Raw genomic sequence first — 19,312 nt, forward strand, 5'->3', positions numbered from 1 at the left:
TGGGACATTATACAGTAATGGAGGGGTCTGGTGATGACTGGAGAGGTGACACTGCTGGGACATTATACAGTAATGGAGGGGTCTGGTGATGACTGGAGAGGTGACACTGCTGGGACATTATACAGTAATGGAGGGGTCTGGTGATGACTGGAGAGGTGACACTGCTGGGACATTACACAGTAATGGAGGGGTCTGGTGATGACTGGAGAGGTGACACTGCTGGGACATTATACAGTAATGGAGGGGTCTGGTGATGACTGGAGAGGTGACACTGCTGGGACATTATACAGTAATGGAGGGGTCTGGTGATGACTGGAGAGGTGACACTGCTGGGACATTATACAGTAATGGAGGGGTCTGGTGATGACTGGAGAGGTGACACTGCTGGGACATTATACAGTAATGGAGGGGTCTGGTGATGACTGGAGAGGTGACACTGCTGGGACATTATACAGTAATGGAGGGGTCTGGTGATGACTGGAGAGGTGACACTGCTGGGACATTATACAGTAATGGTGGGGTCTGGTGATGACTGGAGAGGTGACACTGCTGGGACATTATACAGTAATGGAGGGGTCTGGTGATGACTGGAGAGGTGACACTGCTGGGAATGCTGGGACATTATACAGTATTGGAGGGGTCTGGTGATGACTGGAGAGGTGACCCTGCTGGGAATGCTGGGACATTATACAGTAATGGAAGGGTCTGGTGATGACTGGAGAGGTGACCCTGCTGGGAATGCTGGGACATTATACAGTAATGGAGGGGTCTGGTGATGACTGGAGAGGTGACACTGCTGGGACATTATACAGTAATGGAGGGGTCTGGTGATGACTGGAGAGGTGACACTGCTGGGACATTATACAGTAATGGAGGGGTCTGGTGATGACTGGAGAGGTGACACTGCTGGGACATTATACAGTAATGGAGGGGTCTGGTGATGACTGGAGAGGTGACACTGCTGGGACATTATACAGTAATGGAGGGGTCTGGTGATGACTGGAGAGGTGACCCTGCTGGGACATTATACAGTAATGGAGGGGTCTGGTGATGATTAGAGAGGTGACACTGCTGGGACATTATACAGTAATGGAGGGGTCTGGTGATGACTGGAGAGGTGACCCTGCTGGGACATAATACAGTAATGGAGGGGTCTGGTGATGACTGGAGAAGTGACACTGCTGGGACATTATACAGTAATGGAGGGGTCTGGTGATGACTAGAGAGGTGACACTGCTGGGACATTATACAGTAATGGAGGGGTCTGGTGATGACTGGAGAGGTGACACTGCTGGGACATTATACAGTAATGGAGGGGTCTGGTGATGACTGGAGAGGTGACACTGCTGGGACATTATACAGTAATGGAGGGGTCTGGTGATGACTGGAGAGGTGACACTGCTGGGACATTATACAGTAATGGAGGGGTCTGGTGATGACTGGAGAGGTGACACTGCTGGGACATTATATAGTAATGGAGGGGTCTGGTGATGACTGGAGAGGTGACACTGCTGGGAATGCTGGGACATTATACAGTAATGGAGGGGTCTGGTGATGACTGGAGAGGTGACACTGCTGGGACATAATACAGTAATGGAGGGGTCTGGTGATGACTGGAGAGGTGACACTGCTGGGACATTATACAGTAATGGAGGGGTCTGGTGATGACTGGAGAGGTGACACTGCTGGGACATTATACAGTAATGGAGGGGTCTGGTTATGACTGGAGAGGTGACACTGCTGGGACATTATACAGTAATGGAGGGGTCTGGTGATGACTGGAGAGGTGACACTGCTGGGACATTATACAGTAATGGAGGGGTCTGGTGATGACTGGAGAGGTGACCCTGCTGGGACATTATACAGTAATGGAGGGGTCTGGTGATGACTGGAGAGGTGACACTGCTGGGACATTATACAGTAATGGAGGGGTCTAGTGATGACTGGAGAGGTGACACTGCTGGGACATTATACAGTAATGGAGGGGTCTGGTGATGACTGGAGAGGTGACACTGCTGGGACATTATACAGTAATGGAGGGGTCTGGTGATGACTGGAGAGGTGACACTGCTGGGACATTATACAGTAATGGAGGGGTCTAATGATGACTGGAGAGGTGACCCTGCTGGGACATTATACAGTAATGGAGGGGTCTGGTGATGACTGGAGAGGTGACACTGCTGGGACATTATACAGTAATGGAGGGGTCTGGTGATGACTGGAGAGGTGACACTGCTTGGACATTATACAGTAATGGAGGGGTCTGGTGATGACTGGAGCGGTGACACTGCTGGGACATTATACAGTAATGGAGGGGTCTGGTGATGACTGGAGAGGTGACACTGCTGGGACATTATACAGTAATGGAGGGGTCTGGTGATGACTGGAGAGGTGACAATGCTGGGACATTATACAGTAATGGAGGGGTCTGGTGATGACTGGAGAGGTGACACTGCTGGGACATTATACAGTAATGGAGGGGTCTGGTGATGACTGGAGAGGTGACAATGCTGGGACATTATACAGTAATGGAGGGGTCTGGTGATGACTGGAGAGGTGACACTGCTGGGACATTATACAGTAATGGAGGGGTCTGGTGATGACTGGAGAGGTGACAATGCTGGGACATTATACAGTAATGGAGGGGTCTGGTGATGACTGGAGAGGTGACACTGCTGGGACATTATACAGTAATGAAGGGGTCTGGTAATGACTGGAGAGGTGACCCTGCTGGGACATTATACAGTAATGGAGGGGTCTGGTGATGACTGGAGAGGTGACACTGCTGGGAATGCTGGGACATTATACAGTAATGGAGGGGTCTGGTGATGACTGGAGAGGTGACACTGCTGGGACATTATACAGTAATGGAGGGGTCTGGTGATGACTGGAGAGGTGACACTGCTGGGACATTATACAGTAATGGAGGGGTCTGGTGATGACTGGAGAGGTGACACTGCTGGGACATTATACAGTAATGGAGGGGTCTGGTGATGACTGGAGAGGTGACACTGCTGGGACATTATACAGTAATGGAGGGGTCTGGTGATGACTGGAGAGGTGACACTGCTGGGACATTATACAGTAATGGAGGGGTCTGGTGATGACTGGAGAGGTGACACTGCTGGGACATTATACAGTAATGGAGGGGTCTGGTGATGACTGGAGAGGTGACACTGCTGGGACATTATACAGTAATGGAGGGGTCTGGTGATGACTGGAGAGGTGACACTGCTGGGACATTATACAGTAATGGAGGGGTCTGGTGATGACTGGAGAGGTGACACTGCTGGGAATGCTGGGACATTATACAGTAATGGAGGGGTCTGGTGATGACTGGAGAGGTGACACTGCTGGGACATTATACAGTAATGGAGGGGTCTGGTGATGACTGGAGAGGTGACACTGCTGGGACATTATACAGTAATGGAGGGGTCTGGTGATGACTGGAGAGGTGACACTGCTGGGACATTATACAGTAATGGAGGGGTCTGGTGATGACTGGAGAGGTGACACTGCTGGGAATGCTGGGACATTATACAGTAATGGAGGGGTCTGGTGATGACTGGAGAGGTGACACTGCTGGGACATTATACAGTAATGGAGGGGTCTGGTGATGACTGGAGAGGTGACACTGCTGGGAATGCTGGGACATTATACAGTAATGGAGGGGTCTGGTGATGACTGGAGAGGTGACACTGCTGGGAATGCTGGGACATTATACAGTAACACCACTGGAGGGGTCGGGGTGATGACTGTATCATTATGTGTCAGGTTCCTATAAGGTGTCAGGACGTTGCGGTCTATTTCTCCATGGAGGAGTGGGAGTATGTAGAAGGACACAAGGATCAGTACAAGGATCAGGTCATGATGGAGGATCAGCAGCCCATCACATCACCAGGTAATAGACAGGACTATATACACACGTCCTCTCATTATTTGTATGTAAAGAATGAATTCAGTCTCTGTATGTGTTCCCTACAGTCAGATCCAGTAAGAGATCAGCACCAGAGAGGTGTCCCCGTCCTCTTCTTCCACAGGATGATCAGGTAGATGTAGATATTCCCTATGATCTGTAGAAGATCCTTGTACTTGCAAAGCAATGTGAAGGGATAGGGGAGAACTGGGGGATCGGGTTCAGTGTGTGTGTGTGGTGGGGGGGGGGGGGTTCCAGCCTGTTGCCTGTCGGTGGGAGAGTCCATACACAAGGAGGGTAATTTAAAGGGGTACTCCGGTGAAAACCTTTTTTCTTTTAAATCAACTGGTGGCAGAAAGTTAAACATATTTGTAAATTACTTCTATTAAAAAATCTTAATCCTTCCTGTACTTATTAGCTGCTGAATACTACAGAGGAAATTCTTTTTTTTTCGGAATGCTCTCTGATGACATCACGAGCACAGTTCTCTCTGCTGACGTTATTATAATAATATTAATGCTTTATTTATTGTTGTCCTTAGTGGGATTTGAACCCAAGTCCCCAGCACTGCAAGGCAGCAGTGCTAACCACTGAGCCACCATGCTGCCCTTAGCATACATCTGCTATGCACGGTTGCTAAAATGGACAGAGATGTCAACAGAGAGCACTGTGTTCGTGATGTCATCAGTGTTCCAAAAAGAAAGGAATTTCCTCTGTAGCATTCAGCAGCTAATAAGTACTGGAAGGATTAAGATTTTTTTAACCCCTTAAGGACCGGGGGTTTTTCCGTTTTTGCATTTTCGTTTTTTGCTCCTTGCCTTTAAAAAATCATAACTCTTTCAATTTTGCACCTAAAAATCCATATGATGGCTTATTTTTTGCGCCACCAATTCTTCTTTGTAATGACGTCAGTCATTGTGCCGAAAAATCTACGGTGAAATGGAAAAAAAAAATCATTGTGAGACAAAATTGAAAAAAAGCGCTGTTTTGTAACTTTTGGGGGCTTCCGTTTCTACGTAGTAAATTTTTCGGTAAAAATGACACCTGATATGTATTCTGTAGGTCCATACGATTAAAATGATCCCCTACTTATATAGGTGATTTTGTCGCACTTCTGGAAAAAATCATAACTACATGCAGGAAAATTTATACGTTTAAAATTGTCATCTTCTGACCCCTATAACTTTTTTATTTTTCCACATACAGGGCGGTATGAGGGCTCATTTTTTGTGCCGTGATCTGAAGTTTTTAACGGTACAATTTTTGCATTGATAGGACTTATTGATCGTTATTGACTTTTTATTCATTTTTAAATGATATAAAAAGTGACCAAAATGCACTAATTTATTTGCGCGCACGCCATTGACCGAGCGGTTTAATTAATGTTATATTTTTATAATTCGGACATTTCCGCACGCGGTGATACCACTGTGTTTTTTTTTTTTGGGGAAAAGGGGGGTGATTCAAACTTTTAATAGGGGAGTAGTTACATGATCTTTATTAACTTTTTTTTTTTCACTTTTTTTTTGCAGTGTTATAGCTCCCATAGGGACCTATAACACTGCACACACTGATCTCTTATACTGATCATTGTTATCCCATAGGGACCTATAACACTGCACACACTGATCTCTTATACTGATCATTGTTATCCCATAGGGACCTATAACACTGCACACACTGATCTCTTATACTGATCATTGTTATCCCATAGGGACCTATAACACTGCACACACTGATCTCTTATACTGATCACTATTATCCCATAGGGACCTATAACACTGCACACACTGATCTCTTATACTGATCACTATTATCCCATAGGGACCTATAACACTGCACACACTGATCTCTCATCCTGATCATTGTTATCCCATAGGGACCTATAACACTGCACACACTGATCTCTTATACTGATCACTATTATCCCATAGGGACCTATAACACTGCACACACTGATCTCTCATCCTGATCATTGTTATCCCATAGGGACCTATAACACTGCACACACTGATCTTCTATGTTGATCACTGGTTTCTCATAAGAAACCAGTGATCAACGATTCTGCCGCATGACTGCTCATCCCTGGATCTCAGGCACTGAGCAGTCATTCGGCGATCGGACAGCGAGGAGGCAGGTAGGGGCCCTCCCGCTGTCCTGTCAGCTGTTCGGGATGCCGCAATTAGCCACGGCTATCCCAAACAGCCCGACTGAGCTAGCCGGGAACTTTCACTTTTAGCCGCACGGCTCAGCTCTGAGCGCGCGGCTAAAGGGTTAATCACGGTGGCTAAAGGGTTAATCACGGCGGGCCCGGCGTCATAGTGAAGCCGGGACCCGCCTCTAATAGCGCCCAGCGCCGATCGCGGCGCCGCGCGCTATTAGAGGCGGGTCCCGGCTTCACTTGGACGCCGGGCCCGCCGTGATATGACGCGGGGTTACTGTGTAACCCCGCGTTATATCAGAAGAGCAGGACCAAGGACGTATCAGTACGTCCTTGGTCCTTAAGGGGTTAATAGAAGTAATTTACAAATATGTTTAACTTTCTGCCACCAGTTGATTTAAAAGAAAAAAGGTTTTCACCGGAGTACCCCTTTAATTGTTAATAGAGAAGAACATTTTTACATGGAGTGTTAGAGGGATTAAAGAAAAAAGGAAACGGGTTGTTATATTTGATAGGAATGTGAATTACCCTCCTGCTATAGTTGGTTTAGTGGGGACGCACTTGGCAAAAAAACGGATGGAACAGTATGGGAAAAAGTAAACCGTATGCGTTTTTGAACTGTTTACTGTTTTTAAAAGTGCATACAGTTCCGTCCGTTTTTATAAAAAAATCAAAAAACATAAGTTTTAGAATATTTTGTCTATTTTTAATGGGAGGGGTGTTGGGTGGGGAATTTAGGATGCAAATGCCCATGTGCAAAGTAAAAACCGTATAATGTTTCCTGTATGGAACCGTATACATGTGCTTTTCCCATAAACGTCCATGTTTAAAAAAACGTATGCGGTTGCAGTACGTTTTTTAAACCGGTTTAGATTTGTAAATTGCTTCTATTAAAAAAATCTTAATCCTTCCAGTACTTATCAGCTGTTTATATGATCCACAGGAAGTTCTTTATTTTTGAATTTCTTTTCTGTCTGACCACAGTGCTCTCTGCTGACACTTCTGTCCGTATCAGGAACTGTCCAGAGCAGGAGAGGTTTTCTATGGGGATTTGCTTCTACTCTGGACAGTACCTAAAATAGACAGAGGTGTCAGCAGAGAGCACTGTGGTCAGACAGAAAGGAAATTCAAAAAGAAAAGAACTTCCTGTGGAGCATATAACAGCTGATAAGTACTGGAAGGATTAAGATTTTTAAATAGAAGTCATTTACAAAACTGTTTAATTTTCTGGTACCAGTTGGTTTAAAAACATAATTTTTTCCAGCGGAGTACCCCTTTAAATCATAAAATCTCACAAATCAAATGAATCCAGAGTTTGTTACACTCCGGAAAGCCTATTAAGAATGGGGAAGAGGAAGGACTCAGACTAGATGGCAATCTAAAAAATGCAGACTTGTATCATCTGATAGGGGGCTGTTCCGAAATACAAAAGTTATGGGAAAAGGGGTTTAAGAAAACCGTGGAGGATTTTGGGATGAAGTTAATTTAGAACTTTGATACAACGTTTTTTGGATTGGCGATAATTGAAAGGAAAGAATTAGTATTAAAATTATTAGGACTGATCCAAATTATCATCCCTAGGAAATGGTTTGCGCCGGTGGTGCCACAATTTAAAGAATGGGTTAATTTGGGGGAAAAAGTAAAACGATAATGAGGTGTTATATTATCAGGGAAAAAGAAAAGGGCCTACGAAGAAGAAAGAATGGGATACGCAACAGGGGAGGGGGAAGGAGGGACCAGGAATAAATGTTTGATCCTGGTTGTTTGTTATTGTATTATCAAGGTATTACATGGACGTAAATCGTTAATTTCTAACGATAATTTGTTTTCCCTTAGTCCTAACAGTAGCACAGATGGGGTATTCCACCCCCCGCGAACTGGTAGGACAGATGGAAGTTTTATTGAACCTAATTAAACAATCAGTAAGACACACCCACAACCCCCTGTATAAGTAAGAGGGTCATCCTCTGCCTCATTGTGTAGTAACAAGAAGAACTAAAGGTAAATAATAGAAGAAAATAACTTAACTAGGGAGGGAAAGTTGTGCTACTGTTAGGACTAAGGGAAAACAAATTATCGTTAGAAATTAACGATTCCCTTACGTCCTAACCAGTAGCACAGATGGGGAAATGGCAAGCAGAAACCCTATGAGGGAGGGCTCTCATGCCTGACGGCAGATAATACTGTCCGTCCAAATGAGGAAAAATCGGCCAATCTACTGTCAAGTCTGTAGTGGGTGATAAATGTGGAGAGTGAACTCCAGGAAGCAGCTTTGCATATATGTTCCAAGGGAACAAGACTCCTTTCCGCAAAGGAGGTAGATACAGACCTGGTGGAATGAGCTTTTACAAACTCAGGAGGCTCCTTACCTTGGGATACCATGGCAATACGAATGGCATCTTTTACCCATCTACTGATGGAGGGCTTTGAAGCTTTAAGACCTCTCTTGGGTCCTGAAAAGAGAATTAGCAGATTTTCATCCTTCCGAAACTCCAAAGATCTTCTTATATAGATCTGGAGACATCTCGAGATATCTAGGCAATGAAGAGCACTATCTTCATTGGAGGATGGAGGAGGAGAAAATACTGGCAGGGATATAACTTGATTAATATTTTGGAATGATGGAACTTTAGGTATAAAGGATGGCATAAATCTGAGTAACACTCGATCCGGCAAAAATTTAGTATATGGTTCAAGTGCCGAGAGCGCTTGAAGTTCCCCAATCCTTTTGGCTGAAGTGATTGCCAGTAAAAAAGTTATTTTAATGGTAACAAACTTCATGTCCACCTCCTCCAAGGGCTCAAAGGGGGGAGATGCTAACCCCTTGAGCACCGTCGATAAGTCCCATGCTGGGACAGGTTGTATAATTGTAGGTTTTAACCTTGAGGATCCCCTCAAGAATATTTTGACTAGTGGGTCTTGAGACAATGGTTTATTGAGAAAGGCAGAGATGGCTGATACCTGAACTCTGAGAGTGGAAGGAGATAGATTCTTGTCTAATCCCTCCTGGAGAAAGTTGAGGATTGTGGCAACAGCTGGATTCTGTCCAGGTAGTTGTTTCTTGGAGCACCAAGACTGAAAAGTTGTCCAAATTCTTTTATAGGCTCTGTTAGTGGACTCCGCTCTGGAATGCGAGAGGGTATTCAAGACCGCACTAGAAAGCCCTTCTAGATGTGGAAGGGACTGGTCAACCTCCAGGCTGTCAGGTTGAACATTTGAAGATTTGAGCAGCTGTGAGTGTCCCCCGACACTAGTGCTTGCTCTGGGGGAAGCCTCCAGAATTGTCCCCGACTCATTTGCAAGAGTTGGGTAAACCAAGCTCTCTTGGGCCAAAATGGAATTATGGCTATGACAGAGGCTTGGTCCTGCCTGATTTTCATCAATACCCTTGGGATCAAGGAAATTGGAGGGAAGATGTAGGCCAGCCTGAACCTCCATGGGATTGAGAGAGCATCGATTGCTACTGGGTTGTCTTCCCTGTACAGGGAACAAAATCTCACCACTTTGGTGTTGAACCTTGTTGCCATAAGATCTATTTCTGGCATACCCCACCTGAGTATTATTTGTTTGAACATCTCTGGATGGAGAGACCATTCTCCAGTTGAAAGTCCTCTGCTCAGGCGGTCGGCGATCACATTGAGAGATCCCCGAATGTGAACTGCCGACAGGTGGGTTAGGTTCCTCTCTGCCCAATCCAAGATCAGACCCACCTCTCTGAGGAGGCTTTGTGATCGAGTGCCTCCCTGCTTGTTGATGTACAATACAGCCGTCATGCTGTCTGATTGGATCTTTACTGCTTTCCCTTGAAGAAGAGAAGCAAAGTGGAGGAGTGCTAATCTGATGGCTCGAATCTCGAGGAGATTGGAGGTTAACCCTCTCTCCTGAGGAGACCAAGATCCCCGCACTAACAGATCCAAGAGATGCGCTCCCCAACCTACAAGGGACGCGTCGGTAGTAAGTATGATCCAAGGGGGTTGGATCATTGACTTGCCGTCCTCGAGGTGAGACCACCATCTGAGAGAGGACCTGACTCGATAAGACAGGGAGTGGCACTTGTTTAGGCCCGAGGGCCTGAGATTCCAAGTGGCGAGCACCTCTGATTGAAGAGGGCGTAGATGCCAAAGAGCCCAAGGAACCGCATCCACGGTAGCGGACATAAGTCCCAACATCCGCATGAGAGTGCGAATGGAAACTCTCCGGGGTACAGAGAGAAAAAGGGCCAATTCCTGCACCCGAGATTTCCTCTCGGGAGAGAGGTAGAGTGTCATGGAGATTGAGTCGACTATGAAGCCGAGAAACCTCACTGAGGTAGTAGGGAGGAAATTGGATTTGGCCCAATTGACTATCCACCCTAACTGGTGAAGGAAGGATACTGCTAGTTGCAGATGTTGGGACAGGATCGCAGAAGAAGGAGCTCTGAGGAGCCAATCGTCTAGGTAGGGAACGATGCTGAGCCCCTGGAGCCTTAGAGCAGCGACTACCGCTACCACCACTTTGGTAAATGTGTGTGGGGCCGAAGAAATTCCAAACGGGAGGGCTACAAACTGGAGGTGTTTTAGAACTCCCCCTACCTGAACTGCGATCCTTAGATACTTTCTGGATACCGGATGAATAGGAATATGAAGGTAAGCATCCTTTAGATCTAGAGTAGCCAGGTAATCCCCTGGCGAGATGAGGTTGACCACAGATTGAATAGTTTCCATACGAAAGCGTTTGTGCTTCACATACTGATTGAGATATCTCAGATCTATAATCATCCGCCAGTCTCCTGTTACCTTGGGAACTAGGAAGACTGGAGAATAAATTCCTGACCCCCGTTCTGAAAGAGGAACTTCCTCTAAGGCATTCTTCTGGATGTATTCCAGAATGTAGGTTTCTAGCGCCCCCTGTTTGATTGGTGAAAAAACTCTTGTCTCCACATAATTGGATGGGGGAATTGATTCGAGGTCTATCGAATAACCATCCGAGATTAATCTCAGGACCCAAGGATCCTGAATGTGGAGGGACCAGGCGCTTGAAAAGTGGTGAAGACGACCACCAACTGGAATCTGGGGGGCAGGATGGGAAACTGGAAAGGTCACCTCGGCAAGGAACCCAGAGCTTCGTAGAAGCCCGCAGTCAGAGCTTTCTGTTGTCTTTGGAGCCACAGGAGCGTTTTCCGCCCCGGCGTTGATTACCCCATTCTCTCTGAGGCTTAGGCTGGGGGGCTGATCCGCCCCCAGAACGCCGGCCTCGACCACGAAAGGAGGAATAAGGAAGGGACTTGCCTTTCTTGTCAGAAAGTCCCTCCATAATGCGGTCCAGCTCAGCTCCGAAAAGAATGCCGGGTTCGTAAGGCATAGCACATAAGGTGTTCTTGGAAGAGTTGTCAACCTTCCAAGGTTTTAACCATAGAGGACGTCGTCCAGCGGAAGCCAGGGCCATAGACTTGGAGGCCAATTTAAGATGCTGGGTGGAAGCATCGCACAAAAAATCAACGGCCAGATTGGACGTCTTGAAGGATGAAAGAATTTCATCTCTAGGAACCCCCTGGTCCAAATCCGACTGGATGTTGGAAAGACGGGTCTTCAAAAAGTTTGCTACCTCAGAGCAAGCTATTGCCACTGATGCAGACGCAGAAGCAGTGGAGTAGGAGCGCCTCATGGCACAGTCAGCCTTCCGATCCATTGGATCCTGCAAGGAAGACCCATCCTCGGCAGGGACCACTGTCCTCTTGGACAGTTTGGCAACTGCCATGTCAACCTTAGGGACAGGGCCCCAGGAAGAAAGCTGAGATTCCTGTATAGGAAACATGGTCTTAAATCTTTTAGTTAAGACCGGACCCTTTTCTGGTTTTTTCCATTCCGTTCTAAGCACGGACAGAAGGGTATCATCCGCTTTAAAGACCCTAGGTCCCTTAGAGGCGGAGGTAGAGGCTTCCCCGGGATCAACATCCTGGTCCCCCGACCGGATGGATCTCAGAAGACGCTGGGTCTTTTCCAGCGGAAAAAAATAAGATGCAGTGACCTCCTCATCCGAAGAGGAGGACTTGGATTCTTCTCTCTCCTGATCCACAGACATCTCCATTCTGGGAGGTGAAGAAGGTCTGGCGCGTTTCTGAGAGACAACGTGTTTCAGCTCCTCAATAGAGGCTTGCATAGCCGACATGTTAGAGGAGACCCACACATACATATCCTGGACTGTAGGTTCAGTCTGATGGGAAGGTAGAGACTTAGCCCTACAAGGAGGGCACCTGGAAAATTCATAATTATCCTCCAGGGGAGTATTGCAGTCATGGCAAGAGAGGTGCTTGCGCTTGGCGGATCTTTTTGCCAAGCCTTCACGATCCCCTGAGCCCTCGGTCGACATATCTAGGTAAATATGAGAGGAGGATTAGATAATGTAGCGGCAAGAAAAAATTGCGGCTAGCTAAAATATAATAAAAATACCCAAGTTCTCAGCAAGAGACCAGGTAAGAGAGATAGGGAAACAGTAGTATCCGCAAGGATGCACTACTAAGACTCAAAAAGACAGGACTGTGGAAGTACCAACAGCTCTGCGCTCTAGGAGGCTGAATGGCAGCCTAGGGGGAGTTTAAATATCCTCCTGGCTGGCGCCAAAACAAGACTCCGCCCACAAGGCGGAGTTGCAGAAGAGAAATCCTGTCTTACAAAAAAACAGGAGAAAAAGGAACCCTATTAGTTAGAGGGTTATAGAAGAGGCTCCTCACTCGGTTTCGCCGCATTATTGGCAAAAAACGGCGCAAAAAACCGAGCCGGGAGCGAAAGAGAGAAACAGGAAGTGACGTCAGACGATTGGAGTCGCAGCTCCGAGGATAGGAGCAGATGGGCTCGCAAACTAAGCCCAGAACTGCAAGTAAGAGAAAACCCCCCCCTCCAACAGGAGTAAGGGGGTCACCATCTGTCCCACTGTCCGGGAGGACAGAAAAAAACACAATGAGGCAGAGGATGACCCTCTTACTTATACAGGGGGTTGTGGGTGTGTCTTACTGATTGTTTAATTAGGTTCAATAAAACTTCCATCTGTCCTACCAGTTCGCGGGGGGTGGAATACCCCATCTGTGCTACTGGTTAGGACGTAAGGGAATGTATTGTTAAAGGGGTACTCCGGTGGAAAACTTTTTATTTTTATTTTATTTATTTTTTAAATCAACTGATGCCAAAAAGTTAAACAGATTTGTAAATTACTTCTATAAAAAAAAAAAATCTTAATCCTTCCAGTACTTATTAGCTGCTGAATACTACAGAGGAAATTCTTTTTTTTTGGGAACACAGAGCTCTCTGCTGACATCATGAGCACAGTGCTCTCTGGACAGCTCTTAAAATGGGCAGAGGTGTCAGCAGAGTAGGAGAAAATCCCCATAGCAAACATATGCTGCTCTGGACAGTTCCTAAAATGGACAGAGATGTCAGCAGAGAGCACTCTGCCTGTGATTCAGCAAAGAGCACTGTGTTCCAAAAAGAAAAGGATTTCCTCTATAGTATTCAGCAGCTAATAAGTACTGGAAGGATTAAGATTTTTTTAATAGAAGTAATTTACAAATCTCTTTAACTTTCTGGCACCAGTTGATTTAAAAAAACTAAAGTTTTCCACCGGAGTACCCCTTTAATCTTTTAAATGGTAAAAAATAAAGGAAAATAACTAAACAAAAAAACATCCCATATGAATTCTACTCTAAAGACTTTTACGATATTTCTTTCACTTCTTATGAATTAGGAAGAAGATCTGAATATTAATGCTCCAGAGACAGATGAGCAGTATAAGGAGAACATTCCTACAGGGAAAGATCTGATCTATATTAATGCTACAGATAGAAGGGAAGAAGAGGCAGATGTGAGCGGTGATGAGCAGTATAAAGAGAATTTTCCTACAGGGAAATATCTCAACTATACTAATGCTCTAAATATAGTGGAAGAAGAAGAGACAGATGTGAGCGATGATAAGCAGTATAAGGAGGACATTCCTACAGGGAAAGATCTGATCTATATTAATGCTACAGATATAAGGGAAGAAGAGGCAGATGTGAGCGGTGATGAGCAGTATAAAGAGGATTTTCCTACAGGGAAATATCTCAACTCTACTAATGCTCTAAACATAGGGGAAGAAGAAGAGACAGATGTGAGCGATGATAAGCAGTATAAGGAAGACATTCCTACAGGGAAAGGTCTGATCTATATTAATTCTACAGACATAAGGGAAGAAGAGGCAGATGTGAGCGGTGATGAGCAGTATAAAGAGGATTTTCCTACAGGGAAATATCTCAACTATACTAATGCTCTAAACATAGGGGGAGAAAAAGAGACAGATGTGAGCGATGATAAGCAGTATAAGGAAGACATTCCTACAGGAAAAGATCTGATCTATATTAATGCTACAGACATAAGGGAAGAAGAGGCAGATGTGAGCGACTATGAGCAGTATAAAGAGTATTTTCCTACAGGGAAATATCTCAACTATACTAATGCTCTAAACATAGGGGGAGAAGAAGAGACAGATGTGAGCGATGATAAGCAGTATAAGGAGGACATTCCTACAGGAAAAGATCTGTTCTATATTGATGCTACAGACATAAGGGAAGAAGAGACAGCTGTGAGCGGTGATGAGCAGTATAAAGAGGATATTCCTACAGGGAAACATATGAACTATACTAATGCTCTAGATATAAGGGAAGAAGAAACTGATGTGAGCGATGATAAGCAGTATAAGGAGGACATTCCTACAGGGAAAGATCTGATCTATATTAATGCTATAGACCTAAGGGAAGAAGAGACAGATGTGAGTGGTGATGAGCAGTATAAAGAAGATATTCCTACGGGGAAAGATCCGATCTATAATAATGCTACAGACATAAAGGAAGAAGAAGAGACACATGTTAGCGGTGATGAGCAGTATAAGGAGGACATTCCTACAGGGAAAGATCTGAACTATACTAATGCTCTAGACATAAGGGAAGCAGAAGATACAGATGAGAGCGGTGATGAGGAGTACATGGAGGACATTCCTACAGGTAACCGTCCAGGTGAGTAGTAACCATTAAATGCAGAGAAAAGTCACGTCTGAGTGCACTAAGGGGTTCCAGGACATACATTTACGCCCCTTGTTGTAGTGGGGTTAATTAAAAATTTGTTCATCACCATGTTCTGACCCCTATAGCTTTATTATTTTTTCGCTGAGGCTGGGTTCACATCACATTTTTCCCAATATGGGACCGCATACGGCTGGGGGAGTTAAAACCGTGCGCTCCTGTATCTCAGCCATATGCCGCCTGTATGTAATTCATTTCAATGCGCTGACCGGAGTGAAACGCTGACTCCGGTCGGCTCATTTTTGCCCTGTACGCGGTTTTCCACCGGACCTAAAATCGTAGTCGATCACGATTTTAGGTGTGGTGGGAAAGCCGCATACGGGGCAATAATGAGCCGACCGGAGTCAGTGTTTCATTCCGGTCGGCGCATTGAAATGAATTACATACGGGCGGCATATGGCTGAGATACGGGAGCGCACGGTTTTAGCTCCCCCAGCCGTATGCGGTCCCATATTGGGAAAAACGTGATGTGAACCCAGCCTTACGGAACTGTAAGGGCTCAAATTTGGCACCGGGAGCTGTATGTTTTATGGAAACTACATATGCATGGTTTTCACTTTATAATCAATTTTTATTTGTTTTTTCTGGGATATGATGTGACCACAGTTCAACAATTTGAGTTTGGATTATTTTTTGGAGTTACAGTTTTGACCATGCAGGATAAGGAAAATGATAATTTATTAGTTCGGACAATTTTTGTTTTTGTTTCTTTTTACACTTTTACTCCTGACCCGATTGTTCATGACTCTGTTTCGGACGTTACCTCTTGGTGTTGACCTCTCTAATCCTGTCATTACACTACACATCATACCACATGTTACATTAACATTCCTGCACACATTATATACATGACAGTACAACATACAGCACAGCTGTGTCTACCCTATACATCATACCACACGCTACACATACAGCACAGGTGTCCATACACTATACATCATACCACACACTACACTAACATTCCTGCAGACATTATATACATAACAGTACAACATATGGCACAGCTGTGTCTACACTACACATCATACCACATACTACACTAACATTCCTGCACACATTATATACATAACAGTACAACATATGGCACAGCTGTGTCTACACTGTACATCATACCACATGCTACACTAACATTCCTGCACACATTATATACATAACAGTACAACATACAGCACAGCTGTGTCTACACTGTACATCATACCACATGCTACACTAACATTCCTGCACACATTATATACAGAACAGTACAACATATGGCATAGCTGTGTCTACACTACACATCATACCACATGCTACACTAACATTCCTGCACACATTATATACATGACAGTACAACATACAGCACAGCTGTGTCTACACTATACATCATTCCACATGCTACACTAACATTCCTGCAGACATTATATACATGACCGTACAACATACAGCACAGCTGTGTCTACACTATACATCATACCACATGCTACACTAACATTTCTGCAGACATTATATATATGACCGTACAACATACAGCACAGCTGTGTCTACACTATACATCATACCACACGCTACACTAACATTCCTGCAGACATTATATACATGACCGTACAACATACAGCACAGCTGTGTCTACACTATACATCATACCACACACTACACTAACATTCCTGCACACATTATATACATAACAGTACAACATATGGCACAGCTGTGTCTACACTACACATCATACCGCATGCTACACTAACATTCCTGCACACATTATATACATGACAGTACAACATACAGCACAGCTATCCCTACACTATACATCATACCACACGCTACACTAAAATTCCTGCACACATTATATACATAACAGTACAACCTATGGCACAGCTATGTCTACACTATACATCATACCACATGCTACACTAACATTCCTGCACACATTACCGTATTTATCAGCGTGTTATACGCCGATAAGTCTTCTGGTCACTGATTTAAAGTTTAAATCAGTGACCAATGGCATCTCCTCCCCGCTCTATCACTTGTTTTCTCCCGCACTATCCACAGGTACTGGTGTGGTGGATAATGCAGGAGACGCTGATTAAAATGAGCCCTACCTTGTCTGGATCTGCGCTACCTTTTAATCAGCGTCTCCTGCACTATCCACCAGTACCTGTGTATAGTGCGGGAGAACCTCCCTCCTCCCTCATCATTCCCCCTTTTCCTGCTTTTTATAGTTTGGTTTATTTTCCCTACCTGGCTGCGCTTCAGCAGGTCAGGTCAGGCGGTGGGTCTTGCGGGCAGTGAAGCAGATGAGTGACGTCCTCTGCCAGCTTCTTGGCGCGCCATCACTGACGTCACTTTTCATTTCCTGTAGACACCGCCGAAAAGTGACATCCCTGATGGCGTGCAGAGAAGCTGGGAGAGGACGTCACTCAGGACCTCCAGATGTTGCAAAACTACAACTCCCAGCATGCCCGGACAGCAGTTGGCTGTCTGGGCATGCTGGGAGTTGTAGTTTTGCAGCATCTGGAGGTCCGCAAGTTGAAGACCACTGGATGCCATAGGAGGAACATGATGGGGGGGGGGGGTGATGAGACAGGGGGAAATGATGAGGGGGGGAATGATGGGGGGATGAGACAGGGGGAAATAATGAGGGGGGGTGATGGGGGGATGAGAAGACAGGGTGGGGGGATGATGAGACAGGGTGGGGGGATGATGAGGGGGGAATGATGGGGAACATGATGAGACAGGGTGGGGGGAATGATGAAGGGGGAATGATGGGGGACATGATGAGACAGGGTGGGGGGATGATGAGGGGGAATGATGGGGACAGGATGAGACAGGGTGGGGGGATGATGAGGGGGGAATGATGGGGGGGATGATGAGACAGGGTGAAATGATGGTGGGGGGAGGCACTAAATGCTTAATGTCTGTATGGCTAGTGGTGGTCTATGACGGGGAAATGATGAGACATGGGAAGATGATGAGACATGGGGAGTGGCAATGAGAGTGGTAAATGTGGCACAGGGACTGATAAAAGGGAAGGAATGATGTGGCACTGGAGGGGACAGGACCAAACTGAGGTGCAGAAGAAAACGAAGTTGGGGGGATGATGTGGCATTTAGTCCAAGTCATTTATTTTACATTTTATTTTTTTTACTTAAATTTCCCTGTTAAAATGGGGGTGCGTGTTATACGCCAGTGCGTGTTATACGCCGATAAATACGGTATATACATGAAAGTAAAACATGCAGCACAGCTGTCTCTACACTATACATCATACCACACGCTACACTAACATTCCTGCACACATTATATACATGACAGTACAACATACAGCACAGCTGTAGCTACACTATACATCATACCACACGCTACACTAACATTCCTGCACACATTATATACATGACAGTACAACATATGGCACAGCTATCTCTACACTACACATCATACCACATGCTAAACTAACATTCCTGCAGACATTATATACATGACCGTACAACATATGGCACAGCTGTGTCTACACTATATATCATACCACACGCTACACTAACATTCCTGCACACATTATATACATGACAGTACAACATATGGCACAGCTGTGTCTACACTATACATCATACCACATGCTACACGAATATTCCTGCACACATTATATACATGACAGTACAACATACAGCACAGCTGCACTCTTGCACACATTATATGCATGACAGTACAACATACAGCACAGGTGTCCATACACTATACATCATACCACACACTACACTAACATTCCTGCACACATTATATACATGGCAGTACAACATATGGCACAGGTGTCCATACACTATACATCATACCACATGCTACACTAACATTCCTGCACACATTATATACATGACAGTACAATATACAGCACAGGTGTCCATACACTATACATCATACCACACACTACACTAACATTCCTGCACACATTATATACATGGCAGTACAACATACAGCACAGGTGTCCATACACTATACATCATACCACACGCTACACTAACATTCCTGCACACATTATATACATGACAGTACAACATACAGCACAGGTGTCCATACACTATACATCATACCACACGCTACACTAACATTCCTGCACACATTATATACATGACAGTACAACATACAGCACAGCTGGAGCTACACTATACATCATACC

The 19,312-nt window shown here is 45.2% G+C and overlaps 1 protein-coding gene across 6 annotated transcripts in view; it reads left to right on the forward strand.

Moving 5' to 3' along the window:
• The window catches only part of LOC130297475 (zinc finger protein 432-like), a 156,658-nt gene that overhangs the window by 110,508 nt on the left and 26,838 nt on the right, over positions 1-19,312 (forward strand). For 3 of the 6 annotated variants that reach the window (XM_056550019.1, XM_056550034.1, XM_056550026.1), the window contains exons 4-6: positions 3,775-3,901; positions 3,985-4,049; positions 13,794-15,096. In XM_056550019.1, coding sequence (XP_056405994.1) covers positions 3,775-3,901; positions 3,985-4,049; positions 13,794-15,096 — 1,495 coding nt within the window. The remainder of the gene's footprint in view (positions 1-3,774; positions 3,902-3,984; positions 4,050-13,793; positions 15,097-19,312) is intronic. The other 3 variants (XM_056550008.1, XM_056550001.1, XM_056550016.1) reach the window with 2 other exon arrangements.

Source organism: Hyla sarda, chromosome 1, assembly GCF_029499605.1.
Source record: "Hyla sarda isolate aHylSar1 chromosome 1, aHylSar1.hap1, whole genome shotgun sequence".
Classification (NCBI taxonomy): domain Eukaryota; kingdom Metazoa; phylum Chordata; class Amphibia; order Anura; family Hylidae; genus Hyla; species Hyla sarda.